This window comes from Streptopelia decaocto (assembly GCF_964273445.1).
Source record: "Streptopelia decaocto genome assembly, chromosome: 1".
Taxonomy (NCBI): Eukaryota; Metazoa; Chordata; class Aves; order Columbiformes; family Columbidae; genus Streptopelia; species Streptopelia decaocto.
The window spans coordinates 129,503,119-129,520,657 of NC_138663.1; the positions used below are offsets into that span (position 1 = coordinate 129,503,119).

The following is a 17,539-nucleotide window of genomic DNA, read 5'->3' on the forward strand; positions in this document are numbered from 1 at the left end:
TCTTCTGTACTTTTTAAGGTTATTTTTCCTTCTCAAAAGATGGGAATATGCCTTATTGCTGTTTAGTGGTGGGCCAGCAGCTAAATAGCAAAACAATTGCTCGCTCACCTTTCTTTCTCTGGAGGGAATGGAAAGAGGAGGAAAGACTTCTGGGTTGAAACAGAAGCAGATTTATTAAATAATAGTAAAAGGAAAACGATACAAAGCAAATAGCCACTAGAAATTGCACCTGCAGCAATGAACGCCAGAAGGCGGCGACTGTGAGCACACTGAGTTCAGTGAAGATGCGGAGATGAACACAGGGAAGGGCACAGGGAAGGTAGTGGAACCAGGCTCTGGAAGCAGAACAGGAGCAGAAACCCCTCAGGGACAGCAGCCATTGAAGAAAGGGTGCTATTTCCAGAAACTTCCCACTTAAATATAGAACATGACGTTCACAGTATAGAATACTTCTGTTGGCCAGCTTAAGTCAGCTGTCCTGGATCCGCTCCTCCAAGCATTATACACCTGCTTACTTGCAAAACCTGAGAAACTGAGGGATGACCTTGGCTTCTCTATCAATAAATATCAACATCAGTGAGTTCTTACATCCTTTCATGCTAAGTCTCAAACACTGGAAAATTACTGGAAGAAAACATTTACTCTGTCCCAAGGTGCTATCTTATTATTCTTGAACTACATTCAAAACAAAGGACAATGCTAGCTATCAACAAGAAAATTAGCTAAAGCAATGGAAAACTACACTGATTCAGCCAAACCAACGTAGGATTCAAAACTGAGACACCCTCTTTCTTTTAATTCAAACAGAGATATAAAAACAAAACAAAATGCAAAACTAAATAGCATAGGTATTCACATGTACAGAATTTCAAATTAAGTCCTAAGCAGTCTTCTGAGACTCGTATTCTTGATATGCCTTGATTGCTGTAAGGGCAAGGTTGTTTTTTTACTAAAAACACGCACTATTGTAGCTGTGCGTGTTATTGTTGTTCCACTACACAATGATCTGGTCAATTCTCTTTTCCCAAAGCCCAAGCTTTTTTCAGTCGAAGTGTAGGATTTTCCCATAGGCAAGGAAAGTCTTTTCTCTGAGATTTGTGTGTAAATGAGACATGTCAAGTCAGGAACTATAAAGGAGGAAACTTTAGAAATTGTCCAGCTACCTCAACATCTACAGTGTTATCACCAAAACAGAGAGCAACTAGATAACTGATGAGCATGCTCTTTCACAAGGATGCTGCTTCCTTTCCTTCCCACCTCCCCCCACTCCTTTAGTGAATATATTTTGTGTGTTTTTTGAGATATGTTTATGAGGATAAGGTGTCCAAAAGCAGTGCATAAGATTTATCAGAAGCCTGTAGTGAAAATATTTGCAAACCAGGAGATCTATTGCCTATCCAATAAGCTCAGTTTTCACAGAAAACTGAAAAAAAAAAAAAATGGCACCTCCTCAGTTTTAACTCAAGTTACGGTTCTACTCAGTTTTCACCTTCATAGAGTAAGGGATGTGCACAACTGAGTTACAGAAATAAAGGAGAGGGCCCCCTATGAAAACGTCACAATAGAAATGAGATTTAATAAAAATGTGATAGTGGGCAAATGAACAGACAAAGATAAAGGAATCTAGAACAGATAGAAGTAATGAAGTTTGTTTCATTTCAGATGTGCTTTGGATGCCACAGAGTTTCTACTAAATTAAAATGAAACTTGTATAGAAGTAAAAGTGCATGGTGCTGGTAATATGGGTGGCCACAGGAGACAAACTTCTATAAATGTATTTGGAGGCAGAAGTTAATATACTAAGCTGTCCGGTGCTCTTGGCATAGCACTATGTTTGGCATAGTGCTGTTCTAGATATGGAGAACAGTCAGTCACAGAGATTTACTACTAGACCAAAACCGAAGAAAAATGTAGAAAAGAGGTCATGAAAGAAGGAGAGTGGATATAAGGGACAGAAATCCAGGAAATGCAGAGTCTAAGGTCATAATTAGCGAGAAACTGAGAGCAAGGTGGAAATACTTGAGAAGCTATTGAAGGGAAGCAGCAGTGATTTTAACTGCAATGCAGCGATCAGACTGGAAAACGGTAAAATGAAGGTGGAAATGAGAACATTATTGAGATAACAACAGCTGTGGGACTTAGAAGAGGATACAAGCCAAAGGCCTAAGTGGGAGAATTTATAACAGAAGATGTACTGGGATTTGAAAGAAACTGTCAGCGACAGTAAGAGGAATGAGACAACACCATCAGAATGCAAATATGAACCCCCATCATAGTGAGATTTTCCATTCTTATAGCACAAACAGCAAAAGAGGCCAAATAGATTGTAAAGTTGGGAAGTGAAGAGATCAGGCAGCAGGCTTAAACAAACAAAAGAGAATACTTTTCCTTCAAAGCACATAATTCAATTCAGAAACTTGTTGCCACAGGTTATTGTGAAAGCAAAGACGATAAATATTTTGAAATGGGACTGGACAAGCAGTGGAAGATAAATACATTATAATCCAAAGGAAAGGTGCAGTGGGACCTTTGATCTTACACATTGTAGCAGATCTTCTCTTTGAACGTACATTTCAAAATATTAATGAGGATGTAACTCGATCTTTTAGTTGCCTTTATTTGCAATAAAATAGCTTGTTCAAGAAAAAAATACAAAATAACTGAGAGACTGAAGTGAAGGGAATATGTCATGCCAATTTTTATTCTCTAGAGGTACTATGTTACTGGCTTAAACACTTTCTACTGTATGTCTGATTGTAAGAAATGCTTTGACCACCCACAGCTGCTGATTCATGTTAATTTCCCTTTGCTTTGATACATCATATATACATGACACATGATACCTCTGAATATTTAAATTAATTTAATATGTGTCTTTAGATTGGCAAATCAGGGTATTTCACCAAGGTATTTTATGTCAAATCGATTTGCAAATTATCAAATGCTGCTGTTTTCATTAAGATTTCCCAATGATGTGGACTTCTGTCACCCACTCAATATGATGTTGAACTAAGTCTTCAGGTCTTCTAGTGACATCCAGAGGATATGAACTACTGCTACCCACATAACAGCTGTGTCTTCAGTTTGATGATGATGGACCACTTCCTTCCTCAACTCCAGTTAAATCAATACAGTTACTACCTAAGCTTTGCAAGTAGAATCTATGTTTTTGGGTTGAGCATTATGAGTTTGACAGTTAGCTCTGTTTACTGATGATTAATGACTAGTGTTTGGACAAAGGTAAACAAAATTCTTTATAAATTGGAAGAGAGTGAAAATTGCCTGGGGCCCATTACCAAAGAAAGGGTGCAATATATCTAGCCAGAATGTGCACTTCTAAGGCACTAAGCTTGCCAATTAGAATACAGAAATGACAACAGCTACAGGCCTTAAAGCTTGTGGCTTTGTTACTGCATGAGCAAATGTTTCAGCAAACCAGATGTCTTGCCTTTGCACTGCTGCCTATAAACTCTGACTTTGTACCCAACTTCTTGCTTCATGAAGGGTTTTCTTGACATTTATTATTAATAATAAAAGGTAAGAAAAATGAAAGTAACAGCCGTATTGATTCAGCAAAGCAGCATGAGAATATTTAATAGCCTGTGCCTTTTACCTGATTCAATTATATTCAATTTCTCTGAAGTCCAATTTCTTTAATTACACTACAAATCTAAAAAAACTTTTTATGTTATCAGATACTAATTATAGCAGACAGATTGCCATTCAGCTGGTTACAGCAATATTTATTTCCACTGCCATCACTTAATATCAAAACACTATTACCTCATCATCACTTACAGTGGAAAAAATACCACTTTTCTGTATAATTTTGTCTCTAGGTTTGTCCAGTTAAAGGCATGAGACACTCTTTGCTTGGTTTCTATAATTAATACGTATAAATACTTTGCTTACCCCTAAAACTAGGGTGTCTTCCAAAGTGATTCTAGGATTCTACTATTCTATACCTTCTAATTTTAAGCAAACTTCTCTCTATGCTGAAGAGGTCTAAATCTCTTCTGAGTTAGGAAGATAACTTCAGAAATTGAGAGAATTAGTAGATTGAGTCCCACTCAGGGTGGCATTTCATAGGGGAAAAAAGGAATAGAAGTCTGATGAAACTTTTGCAATATTAAAATACAGAAAGACAAAATTTGTTGAAGTAGAAGTGAAAAAAAAGAAAGCATGCAGAGGAAATCACAGTATGGATAAGAAAAGAAAAGCTCTAAATCAGGTTACACTCCTCTGCTTATGCAGAGGATGCCTTCCATCGATGTCCTCTGTCTTCTCACACAAACTAGCCTGGAAAAACTGAACCTGCCTTAGTATGTCTCTAAACTTGCACATATAATTATCTGTCTTTCTCTCTCACCCTAACTCCTCTGGGCTTCAGAGTTTCCTAGAAAAATTATTTGTTGTTTAAAAACTGTGGAGCTGAACTTCCAGAGGCTCTATTAAGGCAGTGGCCACTAGCACTCAGGGCACATATTCCTCACTCCATAAAGATCTGGTAGGTCGCTTTTCCTAGACTTTACTTCCTTGACCTGTAATTTAAAATAATCTTTTGTGAAGAGATTCTCATGCAGATTCCTCCCCTGTCCTCTCCCACATCATTACCAACAAATGTTCCCCTTATGTTAAATCTGGCATATACTTGTATTAGGAACCTAACATTCAAGTAAAGAAGGCATGTTGATATGATAAATCACCTCTAATAAAGGAGTAGGACAAAAAAAAAAAGATTACAGCCACACATTAGGCACAGGGGAAGGGATGCAAAATCAAAGGTTGTTCCCAGATATAATTAGGAAGATCTAGGAAAAAAATACACCCCCTATTAAATGAAAGAATGTATCGCAGAAAATGATAAAATGTAGTTTTGGTAGCCCTCAGAGAGAGAGAGAGAATATTGTATAGTTTTGGGAGGATTGTGTTTCACTAGGGACATTTTTGAATGTAATGAGCTAAAGAAGGGGTAAGACACTACCTAAATTGATCTATACAACTGATTGTGCTACACTTGATAAAATAATTGTGTCAGTCTCTTCTCTACTTAAAATAAACTTAACAACTCTAAAACGCAGTAAGGTGAGCATTAAACATCATCACATACTCTGTCACACTACTCTCATTGTTTCAGAAACCTCGGAAGCACCTGACATTTACCTTCTTTAGCTCTAACATTGGAATTGCAGAAACATAATTAGGAAAACTCTGATACTCGTAACAGAAAAGGTCAGCAATGTGCAAGCTAAATCTGATAACATGCCTACTGTGCTGCCAAACATAACAGAATGCCTTCCTGATAATGAATGATTTTACAGACTGCCATGAAGTTGTTGCAAGAAAATCAGATCAACAGGGGCATGCCACTATGGAAAAGACACATAGGAGATTGTGAAATATTCTTTGATAGAGGTATATTGCAAAGTCACCACTGATGGAAAAAATCTACCATTATAAATGGCCATGTTTTCAGAAATAATCAGATAAATAAATTGGGCAGGAGACACAAACAACAGAAGTTTCAACATTTGGTAAGCCAGAAGACATTACCTCATCAAAGGCAGTGCACTTTGTGCCTGCAGCCAAGAACCAATACAATATTACCTCCACAATGTAAAGGATAGTTTTCCTTTTTCTTTTCTTGTAGTAATCAATGTAAGTAGAGGTTAGAGGGTTTAGTTTTTCTTTTTGTCTTTAACACAGAAATACTCACGCAGCAGTACAGGGTCTGAGTTCCTCATGCAAAGACCTCCTCCTTACTTGTGCCACTAATCCTACATAAACTAATAGTGAACTTTAAGAAAAATGAAAAGTAATCTATGGGGTTCTTTTGATAAATGACATTTCATCAACAGTGTCAAAAATATCTCATTACTGAAAGCTGAAAGTAGCACTTATTAAAAGTTTTCTGCCAAATACCTAAAGGCAGGTTAAACCTTTAGTGAAAAATGTTATTTAGAGCTTGCAAACAACAAGAAAACATGTATTTGCTATACCTGAATTCATCATGAGCAAATAAAATCTATACAATTCCCATGCCCATTTACAGAGCATAATTTGTATTAGATTGTTTCATTATATTTTGCCATTTTTATAAGAAGTTGCATTTTTTACAAAACTAGAGGAAAAGCAAAATACTGCCAAGAGCTACAGTGGTACTTTCACCTCTATGTTCACTTCGGTTAAAATTCAAATTACAGAAGTCAAAGTTTTCCAGGAATTATGACATACATATCTGTGATAAGAGATCTTTATGTTTTGGGACAGCAGATCCTCAGTGCAAAGCTGTATTAAAGGTAAATGCTAACTTTGTATTATAGATCCTCCTATGCCTGAGTCATACCAATCTTACCCATGATTAATGTAAAAGCCTGCTATTCTTTTCATGTGACACATATTGTTGCCTAATTAATTAAGGAAAGCACATCACTTGTAATTTAATGTGAACCTTCCCATTTTTCAATTTTATTAGAAGTAGTCACATGAATTTAGGACAGGACAAATTTTTGAGGACTGACTGTAATGACAAGCCAGATGATGATCAGCTGACTTGTATAAGCTGAATTTTCTCAGCAGCAGGCTGTAACTTGGGTAAAGAAAGTATCTGATTGTCCTTTCTTTGGTGGTCTATAAAAACAAAACAAAAACCTGAACTACTTGTCTGTCTAGTATTTCCATATTTCCCTTCACATATGCTTTTGTAACAAGCTTTATCTGAACAGTGTGTGCCTGAGGCAAGTATGTATAAAACAGTACCCAACATACTGCAAAACATTTTTACAGGTGCTTACTTTGCAAAAAAGTTCACAGCATAAGCAAATATATTTTGTTTAAACTGTATGAAGAGAGGCATGCCAATAAAAGGAAGTAAACATGCACCCCACAACTACATGATAGCATCAATAAAAGTGCAATTATACTTCCAGCTTTTTCTTGCTGTTCTTTTGGTAATGATCATAAGAAACTGATTGCATTTTCTTGAAATTTTACATATGCATAACATGCACCAAAAAACTAACGAGCATGCACTCACCATGTACTATCAGGACATATTCTGTGCTGTTTCGGCCGATAGGATTTTTTGCTTCACATCGGTATGTACCATTATCTGTTTTGTTTAGGAAACTGATGCTTAGGACCCTGCCATTGACAACCATTCTCTCTGGATCTGGTAGTTCTCCACCATCCTTTGTCCACAGTACTGGTTCTGGCCTGTTGAATCCAAAGCAATGCATTTAGTCAGATACACATAGCATGTATATGCAACATATACATCAGAAAATTATGAATAGTAACCTGCCATCACAGAGTATTCAGTGATCATTTGAGTTACTGGATATAATGAACTGTCATGATTACAACTTCACCATCCTGGATGGGAACTACTAAAGAAAGTGAAAGAACAAGCAAGGAAGAGAACCGAAAAAGGAAACAAATGGAACTGGAACAGGCCAAGATCTTCTCTAAATTAAAAACAGGTGCTTGCAAGGTTTCAGGGTTCACAGTTTGGCAAGATACTTGGCAAGCTAAGTGAAAACAGCTTCCCATTTGTGTGATGAGCAATATGGTCCTGTGTGGCTGACAGGCATCAGAAATCATGCAAGCAGGCTGAAGTAAATGTAAGTGGTTTATAAATGAATTCTAAAATTATTTAGGCTATTCACATTCCCAAGTGCACTTGCGTATGCTGAGTACTTTTCCTGAACCAGGCATATCGGTCTCAAAGTGGCACATCTTACATACAATCTAAATTTGTTTCTGTTGCTACATTGTGTCACAGCCCATCCCTTTTTCCACCCTTTCCGCATTCTTCCCTCAAATAATTGCTTGTTACGCATGTTCTCACAAGCAATATAAGATTTGACTTAAAATCCTGGATTTCCTTCTTTTGTGAAACCTTTTCTCCTGTGCCTCATGAACTCAAATCCAAGAAGCCAAAGGCAAAGCACTGCCAGAGAAAACCCCCTGGCAAGTTAAGGGCACCACAGAGAAGGGAACTTACCATATTGCAGATTCACATATACCTTCCCACTGGCAAGTGATACCTAACTCTTTCCTAAAGACCTTCCAGAGGCTCCACAGTTCACAAGATTTGCTTAACGGACAGTGGGATGCATTTATTGCTGGTATGCAGTCTTAGCGTACATGTAACAACATCTACTTTCAAAGTTACATGAGGGAAATCACCAAAAAAGACAGATCCACAACCGGGACTGAAAAACTGTCTTACTGAATATCTCACAAACAAACAGAACATCTCAGGTCCTTAGATACTAGGCGTTAGAGCAAGAAATATATAGCCTGGGAATTCACTGCTACGTTACTTGTATTTGGTAGCTTTGTACATTATAACCTAAACATTGATCCCTTTCTTTTGGGTATGCTACTTAAGTAATTTCAGTCAGAAGCAGTTCTAGATTTGCACATTTATTTAGTAGGAGAATGTTACATTATATTTCCCTATTGAAGTATGCTGTTGTATAATAGTAATAAAACAAAATACAAAACGCTGTTATAAAATCAGCAGATGATAACTTAGTTGCAAGTCTTATCCAAGAAATACTTAATTTAATTAATTCAAGCAGGTGTCTAAAGCTTATTAAATACAGTGAGTGTTAAGAATAAGAATTAAACCTAGATACCTAAGGAGACACTTTTTGTCAAAATGTGGCTTTATGTGCAGAAAAATAGTCCTAATGACACATTTTCTTTTAAGTTAGGCATGTCATGTAAACAAAGTGAATTTTTCTGAAATGGACTTACTGCTATATAATTTATATTACTTTTTTCCAAAGTAAAAATACCATAACTTATGTTTATCTCAAAAACCAGCAGACTTTTATACACATTTAAATAATATTTGGATGATACCTTGTTAAATAATTGGTGAACTTTTTACCTAGACCAGCTATTATTTGAAGTTATGCTATTTTAGAAAAATCATATACTCAGGGAATATAACAAGATTCACATCATTTTAAACCAAGGATTAAGAACTGTTGGTGTAATGTGCCTTATTTATATCTTACCATAAATATGTCTTAATACTCTTCTTAAGTCCACTTTCAGGAATTGGTGTCTAAATATACATGATATACACTTCTTTTCTGCTTAATGTAAGAAGGGAACCTAGATGTCCATGCTGTTGCAGAAACATATCCCCACGGAGTTTACAACGTTAAGATGTGACTTGCTTTGGTATTTTAAGGTGGATTTGTTCAATTTTCTAGCGAACTCTTCATTGTTCCCCACTTACCAGCTTACTGTGAATCTGTAATCCCAGGAGCGGAAATTCTGAAACACTTCTGCTACAATGTGCACCATTACCTTCATAAATGGCATGTTAAAGCAACTTCTGCACAGTGGTAATTTATGGAACTTACATTTTAAATTGAAATTAGATGGCATATCCTAGGGGAAAACCCATAGGATAACAAATAAGTATGAAATGGAGCCTTAGATATAAATTATTCAGGGAGCTTTGTCATATTGTAATATACCAACTCTAGTCTTACAGAGAGTGCTTAGCTATGGTTGCAAAGTGATGGTGGCAGAAAAATCACAGCTTAGAGAGAGGCAGATCTACATACTCTGGGTGTCAGGGAAGTTGTGGATTAACCATTAATATCAAGCCACCATGTGCTGGCTTAGCAGCAGCAGCAAAATTCCTGGGCAGCTGACTCACAGTCAACACATCGTGGTGGCTGGACACAGCTCTCACCGAGGAATGGTGCCTAAAGCAGCACTTCTGTCACAGCCACAAAACTATATTGCACTGCTGGGAAGCTTTGAGACATTCTCATCTAAACAATTCCTTAGGTAGAAGTGAGCTAAGAATGCGAGACATGCTCGTGCACCCAGACCAGGATATGTGGCCGTGGTCAGCATTTACGAAAAGCTTGTGTGTTTGTCCATTATCTGTAGTTCATTCCTCCCGTACTCTGCCACTCTGCCAGCATCCACAGTCATTCTGTCAGGGATGTTGGAGGGCACATCTCCTGGTTTTTTGTTTTGTTTTGTTTTGTTTTTGTTTGTTTGTTTGTTTGGGTTTTTTTGTTTTTTTTTTGTTTGTTTTGTTTTGTTTTTTATCTCCTCAGTATTTACTTGTTGCCTATGAATGTCTGTAATATCTTTTTGAATCTGCTTATACTGTATGTCAAGCCAGCCTCCTGTGGCAATGAATTCTGGAAGTTCCTACCTGCTGTGCAAAAAACGTATTTACTTTTATCTGTCTTACACTGATCTCCTAGCAGTAGCAATGAATATTGCAGGATATGGTAAATAATGCTTCTGCATATTATAACCTTATCATAAGGTACAATAGCCTTGAACTTAGTAGGCCCCTCTCTCTCTTTTTTTCTGTTTGTTTGCACTTGATATCTTCTGACATTATTGGCAGGGGGAAAAAAATAACAACAAAAAAGGGTAAAGGAACTGTAAATTTAGAGCATATTGGCTATTCCTTGATAATTACTTTAGTACCTTCATTGTCCAAAGCACAAATGAAACTGAAACAGTGATGGGGAAGCTTTCCTCCTGTGGCACAAGACACAGAGAATTATGAATTGCCCATAGTTTATGCTTTTGAAACATGTTCATGGGTGCAGATCCAGACAGAGGTCCTTTCTCTTACCCATCACTTTGATAGGGTTCTAGCTCACCTGCAGAATATTTAGGTTTGACATTCTAAACCACCAAATATATAAACTTCTAATACCGCACATTATTCTTCAATGCATACATCTCCAACACTGCAGAATTTCAGCTTTTCTTTGCGTACTAAAGATTTGCCATAATACTATCAATTACTGTGTGGACTAAAACAAAGAGGATATCCCTGCACCTTGCATTTGTGCTTACTTCAAGCTGGATCACTCTTTCCAGTTTAATCCCCATTTTTCTCAGACAATACGGAAAACATCTGTCTTGCAGCACAATAGCTATAAAGTTGGAGCAAGCACTGTGGCCACTAATGCAATTGCATGTTACTACCTTCACATATTCCACGGCACAAACAAGCTCACTGACCTACTTTGTCCTAATAGGACTGTGCAGCCTGCTGGTACCAATGCAGTCAGCTAAAAAATAGGCCTGTCCTCCTCTCTCTCTCTTTCCTTTTTTCCTTCTTTGCCTCTTTCTTTCTTTCCTTCCTTCCTGCCTTCCTGCTTTCTTTTTCTTTCTTTCTCATCCTGGATGAGAGGTGCTTTTCTATGTCCCTGGTTTAATCCCTCCCATGTGGATGTGGTTACATGGAAATGGGCTGTGCCATTAATACATCTCCATTGGATTTAGGGAGGTAGCAGAGCTGAAGCATCAAGAGGCTGTTTTCTTTCCCAAAACATAGCTCTGCTTCTGGCTTATCTATTCTAATTTGCTCCCAATGAGACACCTTTTCAAACCAAAAATGCTGTACTGAAGAAATTCTTCCAATGACACAGCTCATGCTATTTCTTTGGCTTATATGTATTCCTTTTACTGTTTTGGATTCATATGCAGCTGCTTGCAGTGGAATTATCAGGACTATATTAAACCAAAAGAAGCCAGAGATACTAATCACAAGCATACTAAAAATCCTTAAGTATGACTAATGACTTCACTGCTAGCCCCCCAAAAGAAATTTGAACTCTATACTCCCTCTGAAGAATGGCTAAGTGGTCTTAGATTTTGGTATAATTTGTGTTTAATCATAGTAGAAAGGTCCAGAAGCTTTCAGTAACTGACTTGCAAAGGGGTAACTAGTATTTGGTATAAATAAATGATTTTGTGAGCTGTCTTCATGTTAGCCTCAAAACTTGACATAAAAAGCAACAGAATTTAGTATTCTTTCCTAGTCAAACTGAAATGGGATTGTAATGATTATATCAAAAAACTGGTATCATGTTCCTGGATGATTCATGTTTTTTATTGTGGAACAGAAGTTTTCTTGCACATAGCTTAGCAAAGCATTGGTAAATAAAGCATATTTTTCTAATCCTGAGGCTAAGAGAACTTTTCTGCCAAAATAAGCCAGAGAGAAAGCTAAGGGCAAAGTGGAATTTGTTGGGGGGAAAAAAAAAAAAAAGTTTAAAAATGACAGGCAGATTTGATTAAAGAAGAACACTGAGGCACAGATTTACTTTTTCAACAATTGTTTATGTAACTAACTTGAAAGTTAACAGTTAAATAAGTCCACATTGATATTTTTTATAATCTAGGCCTTTAAAGTTACACAGTAGTATTTTAAAACAAGTTTGTCAATTTTACATCCCTTTCTCCATCTTTAATTAAAGGACTGTGATGTTCCAGTGCTTTCCTATAATCCTGCTTTCTAGCGATATCTTTATATCTAACCATTATATTTATCTTAAATCAGCCTTATTTTAAAAATGATCCATAGATCTATTGTATGACCTCTTCTTTCCACACAAAGTTAATTTAAGCATTGCAATCCACTCCCACTTGAAAGTTCTTGGCTCTATTCATTTTTGTTGCCCTTTTCTGATTTTTGTGTAGAGAAAGGTCATGTATAAAGTGTTCTTCACCAAGACCTTGGTAAACAACACTCAGATCACTTGCTGCCCCATAATACTTGCACAGGATAACCTTTTAATTTCCATAAGATCACACTCAAAAAAATCCCACAATGACAACAACAAAACAGAGTTGGTTTGTTTTTACATTCTCCATCTCACTATATTATCATCCATCTGGGTACCTCAGCATCCTATCAAAATTTTTTAGCCAAATGAGGGTAAAAACCATAAAGATGGAAGAAGGATTTGTGGAATACTAATAAGACAAGTAAATTAATTAGAGTATGGCCTCTCTTGAACAATGCCTTTTACTTCTTCAAACAGGAGCACACTCAAGTCCATAAAAACATAATCCAGTAGTTATGCTCAAATGAGTAATGGAAAAGGTATCACTGCATTTATCAGAGCATTTTTTGTTGAAATCCTGGTGCAATGTTAAAAGTCACCCAATGGAACGATTGCTTCATTAATTTGAAACTTACAGTTTCTCTGTATTGAGAATCTGGATTTTTAGCTTTGTCAGTTAATCAACCAGTTGAAAGATTAAATCCTGAGGGAACCTCTTGTTTATGTAAAGTTTCAGTCTGATGAGTCATATTGGGATGAGCTGGTCTGGGAGCATTTCATCTATCAAAAACATCAATATCCACAGTCACTAGCCTTTCATAAAAGGCTTGGATAGATGGTTAGTATTTTACGAGATAAGAACTCTCTATGATTTTGTAGTTCTGCAAAGCCCTGAGTAACCTTCTTAGAGTTTTTCTCCCCAGATGACTTAGTCAAGAATGTCCCAAGTACTTTTAATGAAGTTCTGTTTTTAAAGAGCTTTGAACATCAGAATTTACTATTACATTTGCCTCCACTTTTTGTCTTTTAAGCAGCTCAGCAGACACAACGTAGCCTAAGAATATTTTTTTTTAAATAGTTAAGAATAAAATTATTAATACCAACATATGCTAAAAATTAGGTGACAACATTTGCCAAGAAATCAGAGCTATAAAGACAACAGGAGCAACAAGAAACATTGAAGACAGTTGTAGTGTATTATGCCTTTGAAAACCTTGCTGAAATGATAAACTTAAAGGGGTGGCAGGAATATCAAACTGTTATTATTCATCATTTACAGAAAAACAATGCTAAAAAATAGGAAAAAAAAATAGCAGAAAAGGGAATTAAAAAAAAAAAAACTGACCAAAAAAACCCCCCAAACTAAACCAAAAAACCACAACCACACACACACAACAACAACAAAACCCCAAAACAAAACAATTACAACAAAACAAACAAACAACAAAAAACACCTCACACCACACCAAATCCCCTTCATCCCTCACTTTCTGTCCTGGATACGGATCAAAGCCTTTCTTTTGTACATCACAAATGTACTGGGGTAACAGGCCTCCCTGCCTCTAGCTTGTTTTGCATAAAATGGGCAGTCCTCTCACCTTCAAACTGGCTCAACAGATTACAGTAGCTAACCATGTTGCTATGACAGACTAAATTTGCGGCCCGAAGTCCTCATCCCTCAGTAGCCTGTGACAGCAACTCATTAAAGTGACTCAAGAGACTATTTTCAAAGCCAAGGTAGTTATTCTTTAACCCAAAGATACAAAGTATAGATTGCTAAAGGATAAAAGAGTAATTTTTCATATTCATATTTCCCCCTATCTACACTCCAATCTTTCCTTGCAATAAATTTCAAGGTTTCTTTCAGGTCAGTTAGTACTCACCTTTGCCTGTAAGAACCTGACTGTTCTCTTTCTGCCATAATTCTCTTTCCTTCTGTATTTCCCTCTCATCAGGCTGATAGCCCATTTCCCTTTATCCTTTAGTATCTTTAGAGTCTAGGACACCCTTTGACCTAAAGCTTTCAGCCATTAACACAGCTGTGTAATGCTGCTGCTCTCTGGATAGCTTTTTTTCCCCACTTTTCACCAACCTATTATAATGTTAACTCCTTTAAAACCATTTACCTGTAGTTTTTTGCTTTGCCTTTTGTGCATTTCTTGTACCCTCTCCCCTTAAATATTTCCTTTATGTTAGTCATTTTCAAGAAGGCAAGGCAATATAAAACAAATATCCTGAAAAGTGCATAATCCACATATATATATTTATATATGTATATATGAAATTTCTTACCTAACACCAGTATTATTCACAATCTTCCCAAAGAAACCTGCTGTGAGTAACAGTTTGGAGATTGGCTTTCTCATAGTCATGACATAGATCAACAAAAGATCTTACGTGAAATCAGAAGGTATCTTATCAGTGAATTGCATCAGAAATATCCATGTATTCTACTATTGTAAGCAGCAGGGAGGCTAGAGATGGACAGAAAGATTGTCTCAAAAAAACACAACATAAAACCCCACAACTTTGTGAGGGAGATGCCATAGGAATGTAGTCCAGAATTTTATTGAAATAAACTCAAAATCCATTGCCACATGAAAGCAATGTCAGGGAGACCCCAAAGCTTGTTTACAAAGTACCATTCTCCCTAAAGTAAGTTTAATGTGAGAGAAAAAAAGAGGACACAGAATGCTTAATGCTTTGGGTGATCCACTGTCTTTCCATGATCCACATTAGAAGTGAAAAAAATAGTTCTGACCATCATAATTCATTATGAATATTCACTGTGTCTGTATTGGAGAGGCAGTGTTTTGTCAGGGATAGTTTGGTTGTGCCAGCACTGCAAGCCCTTCAGCTTTGAAGGAAATGCAAAATCAGAGAGCTCACAAATGTGCAACATGGCTGATGGGTCAATGTCAGAAAAAGCTTTGTTGTGATATTGTGCAATATATCAAAACTGAGATCAAGTCAGCAGTTTGTCTCAATAGTGGAATACATACGAACCCATCACTGTAGTATATGGTAACACAGTTACTTATTTAAGCGATTTCTTATGCCCCCAACACTAGAGCATGCAAACGGCCAACTCAGAATAAATCAGTGAGACATGAAATCAAACTGTGCACAGTTGGTTGCTAAGGCCATTTATCGCCCCAAGTACCTCTAACTATTCAGAGTCAGGAAAACACTTATCTAAAAAAATGCATCCTCTTAAAAACTGTTCTTGTTATAAAGATTTCTAAGAAAATACCATAATCATTCAGGTTACATGTTTTATTTTGCCAGTTTCAGCAGTGCTGCTTCTAGTGCTATTAATTTCTTTTAAGGCTTTATCTGAACATCTTATCTGATCTCCTCTATCAGAAGAAGTCTCCTTTTTGTCTTAGTTATTAAACTCACCTTGCAGTGAAATCACTATTGCATGCCATAAAAATAACACGCTAACCACTACAAATGTCACCTGCCTTTAAAAAATTGAGACAAACTGTTTCGCCGTACATTTTTTAGTAAATTCTGAAGGAGACTTCTGTTAAAAGTTCCTCTACGTGCTTATAATAAACTAGAAAAAATAGAAGTCATTCTAAGCAAGACTGTCCTCTTGATCTGGAAGAGAAATATGGTCTATTCCATATTTACCAACTTTATTGATCATTTCCCCTCAGCCTGGCCTCCCTCCTCTCCTATTAGAAGCTGCTCAGTGTTAGGTTAGGCTTGACTGCCAAATGTGCAAGGGAGAACACAATTCCGGCTGCAGAGTTCCTACTTCCTTTACAAAGCCCTGTTACTTAGGCCAACACCATGAGCGGAGGTACCAGCAAACCCTGATCTAGCTTTCCACTGTGACAGACAGCTAAATCTTGTTCTGATAATGGAAGGTTTTCACAGACACTTAGAAAGTCAGCTTTTCTAATTGACATTAATAACTTCAAACTCGTATATCAATTTATTTGCTGAATTGTACCCTACAAGTTGAAAAGCTTTTTTTTTTTCTTTTTTTTTTTTTTTTCTGATTAACATGAGAAACCTTATTATCTTCAATTTACATAAGAACTAGAAACCTTTTTGCAAAGTTCATAGCCTCTCCAAATCACATGGATCTCCTGTGGAGTGAACAAATTCACATTTTACGTCTTAAAGAGCTTGATTACTCTTAAATGAAAATTAGCTATAAACTCATGAACTATTGACAAAAGGTTTTAACTGTGTGCCAGTGTGTAAAGATAGATCAGGATTGACAGGCATCTGCTAATGCTTAAGGCTTACAGTTCATGCTGCCTATTTAAATTATTCAGCCTGTGTTTTTAAGTAATCTTTCTATTTTCTACATTTTTCTATATTTCAGCAATTATCATTTCTGCCAAACTTTTTCCTTTGAATATGCCATATTGAGAAACCGTTCCAAAAGGTATTGCACCATCTATCATGCATTACTTCCTGAGTCTAGAACTTCTGGTTCACAATAGTTCCAACTATATGTTAGAACATTAATGTGCATTAAAATCCTTGCCATCCAAATCTAGTATATATTCTGCAGTGGAGCCACTTTCTGATTCACATGAACAATGACATTTTGTCCATTGGTCACTGAATTACTCTGACCATGTCTGAATCAAGAATTGAGCACTACCATAATGAGTTGAGAGTACCGAAATGAGTAAATACTGAGTGTGACGATATAAAAATTCTTAAAAAAGGAATATTAAAGTTTTCACTCAACATACTTTTTGTTAGTACTAAACAACAAAACACATGTAGAATACTTTCTGCTTTTAAATTGTTACACTCAGAATTATATTTAAACCCACTTTAAGGATAAATATAATTTAGAACGCTACATCTGTGGTGTATATGATAGTTGCCTGCTTCAGCTATATTTTTTGTAGTAATGCAAAAAAAAATATATTGTATATAATTCCAATACATAAAACATATTTTCTAATAGCAAGTTCTAGAGAAGGCAAATCTATGAAGTATTCTAAATAAACAATCTTTTTAACCTAGTGTACATTCAGACATCTGTGTTTCAGGATAAGCTGTAGCAAAATATTTTTAACTCTCATGGAAGTGCAAAATCTATTTCAGTTTTTATAGCTTTTTAAGAATGTTTAATTGCTTACTGATTGCCAATCTTATTTTGGTTCAATGAAATCTCTAAATGATTTCAGACTTCGTTT

General features: G+C 36.3%; 1 protein-coding gene across 2 annotated transcripts in view; it reads right to left on the reverse strand.

The window, feature by feature from the left end:
- The window catches only part of CADM2 (cell adhesion molecule 2), a gene marked incomplete at its 5' end in the record, with an annotated part of 679,347 nt that overhangs the window by 61,938 nt on the left and 599,870 nt on the right, over positions 1-17,539 (reverse strand). For both annotated transcript variants that reach the window (XM_082052398.1, XM_082052399.1), the window contains one exon: positions 7,037-7,215. In XM_082052398.1, coding sequence (XP_081908524.1) covers positions 7,037-7,215 — 179 coding nt within the window. The remainder of the gene's footprint in view (positions 1-7,036; positions 7,216-17,539) is intronic.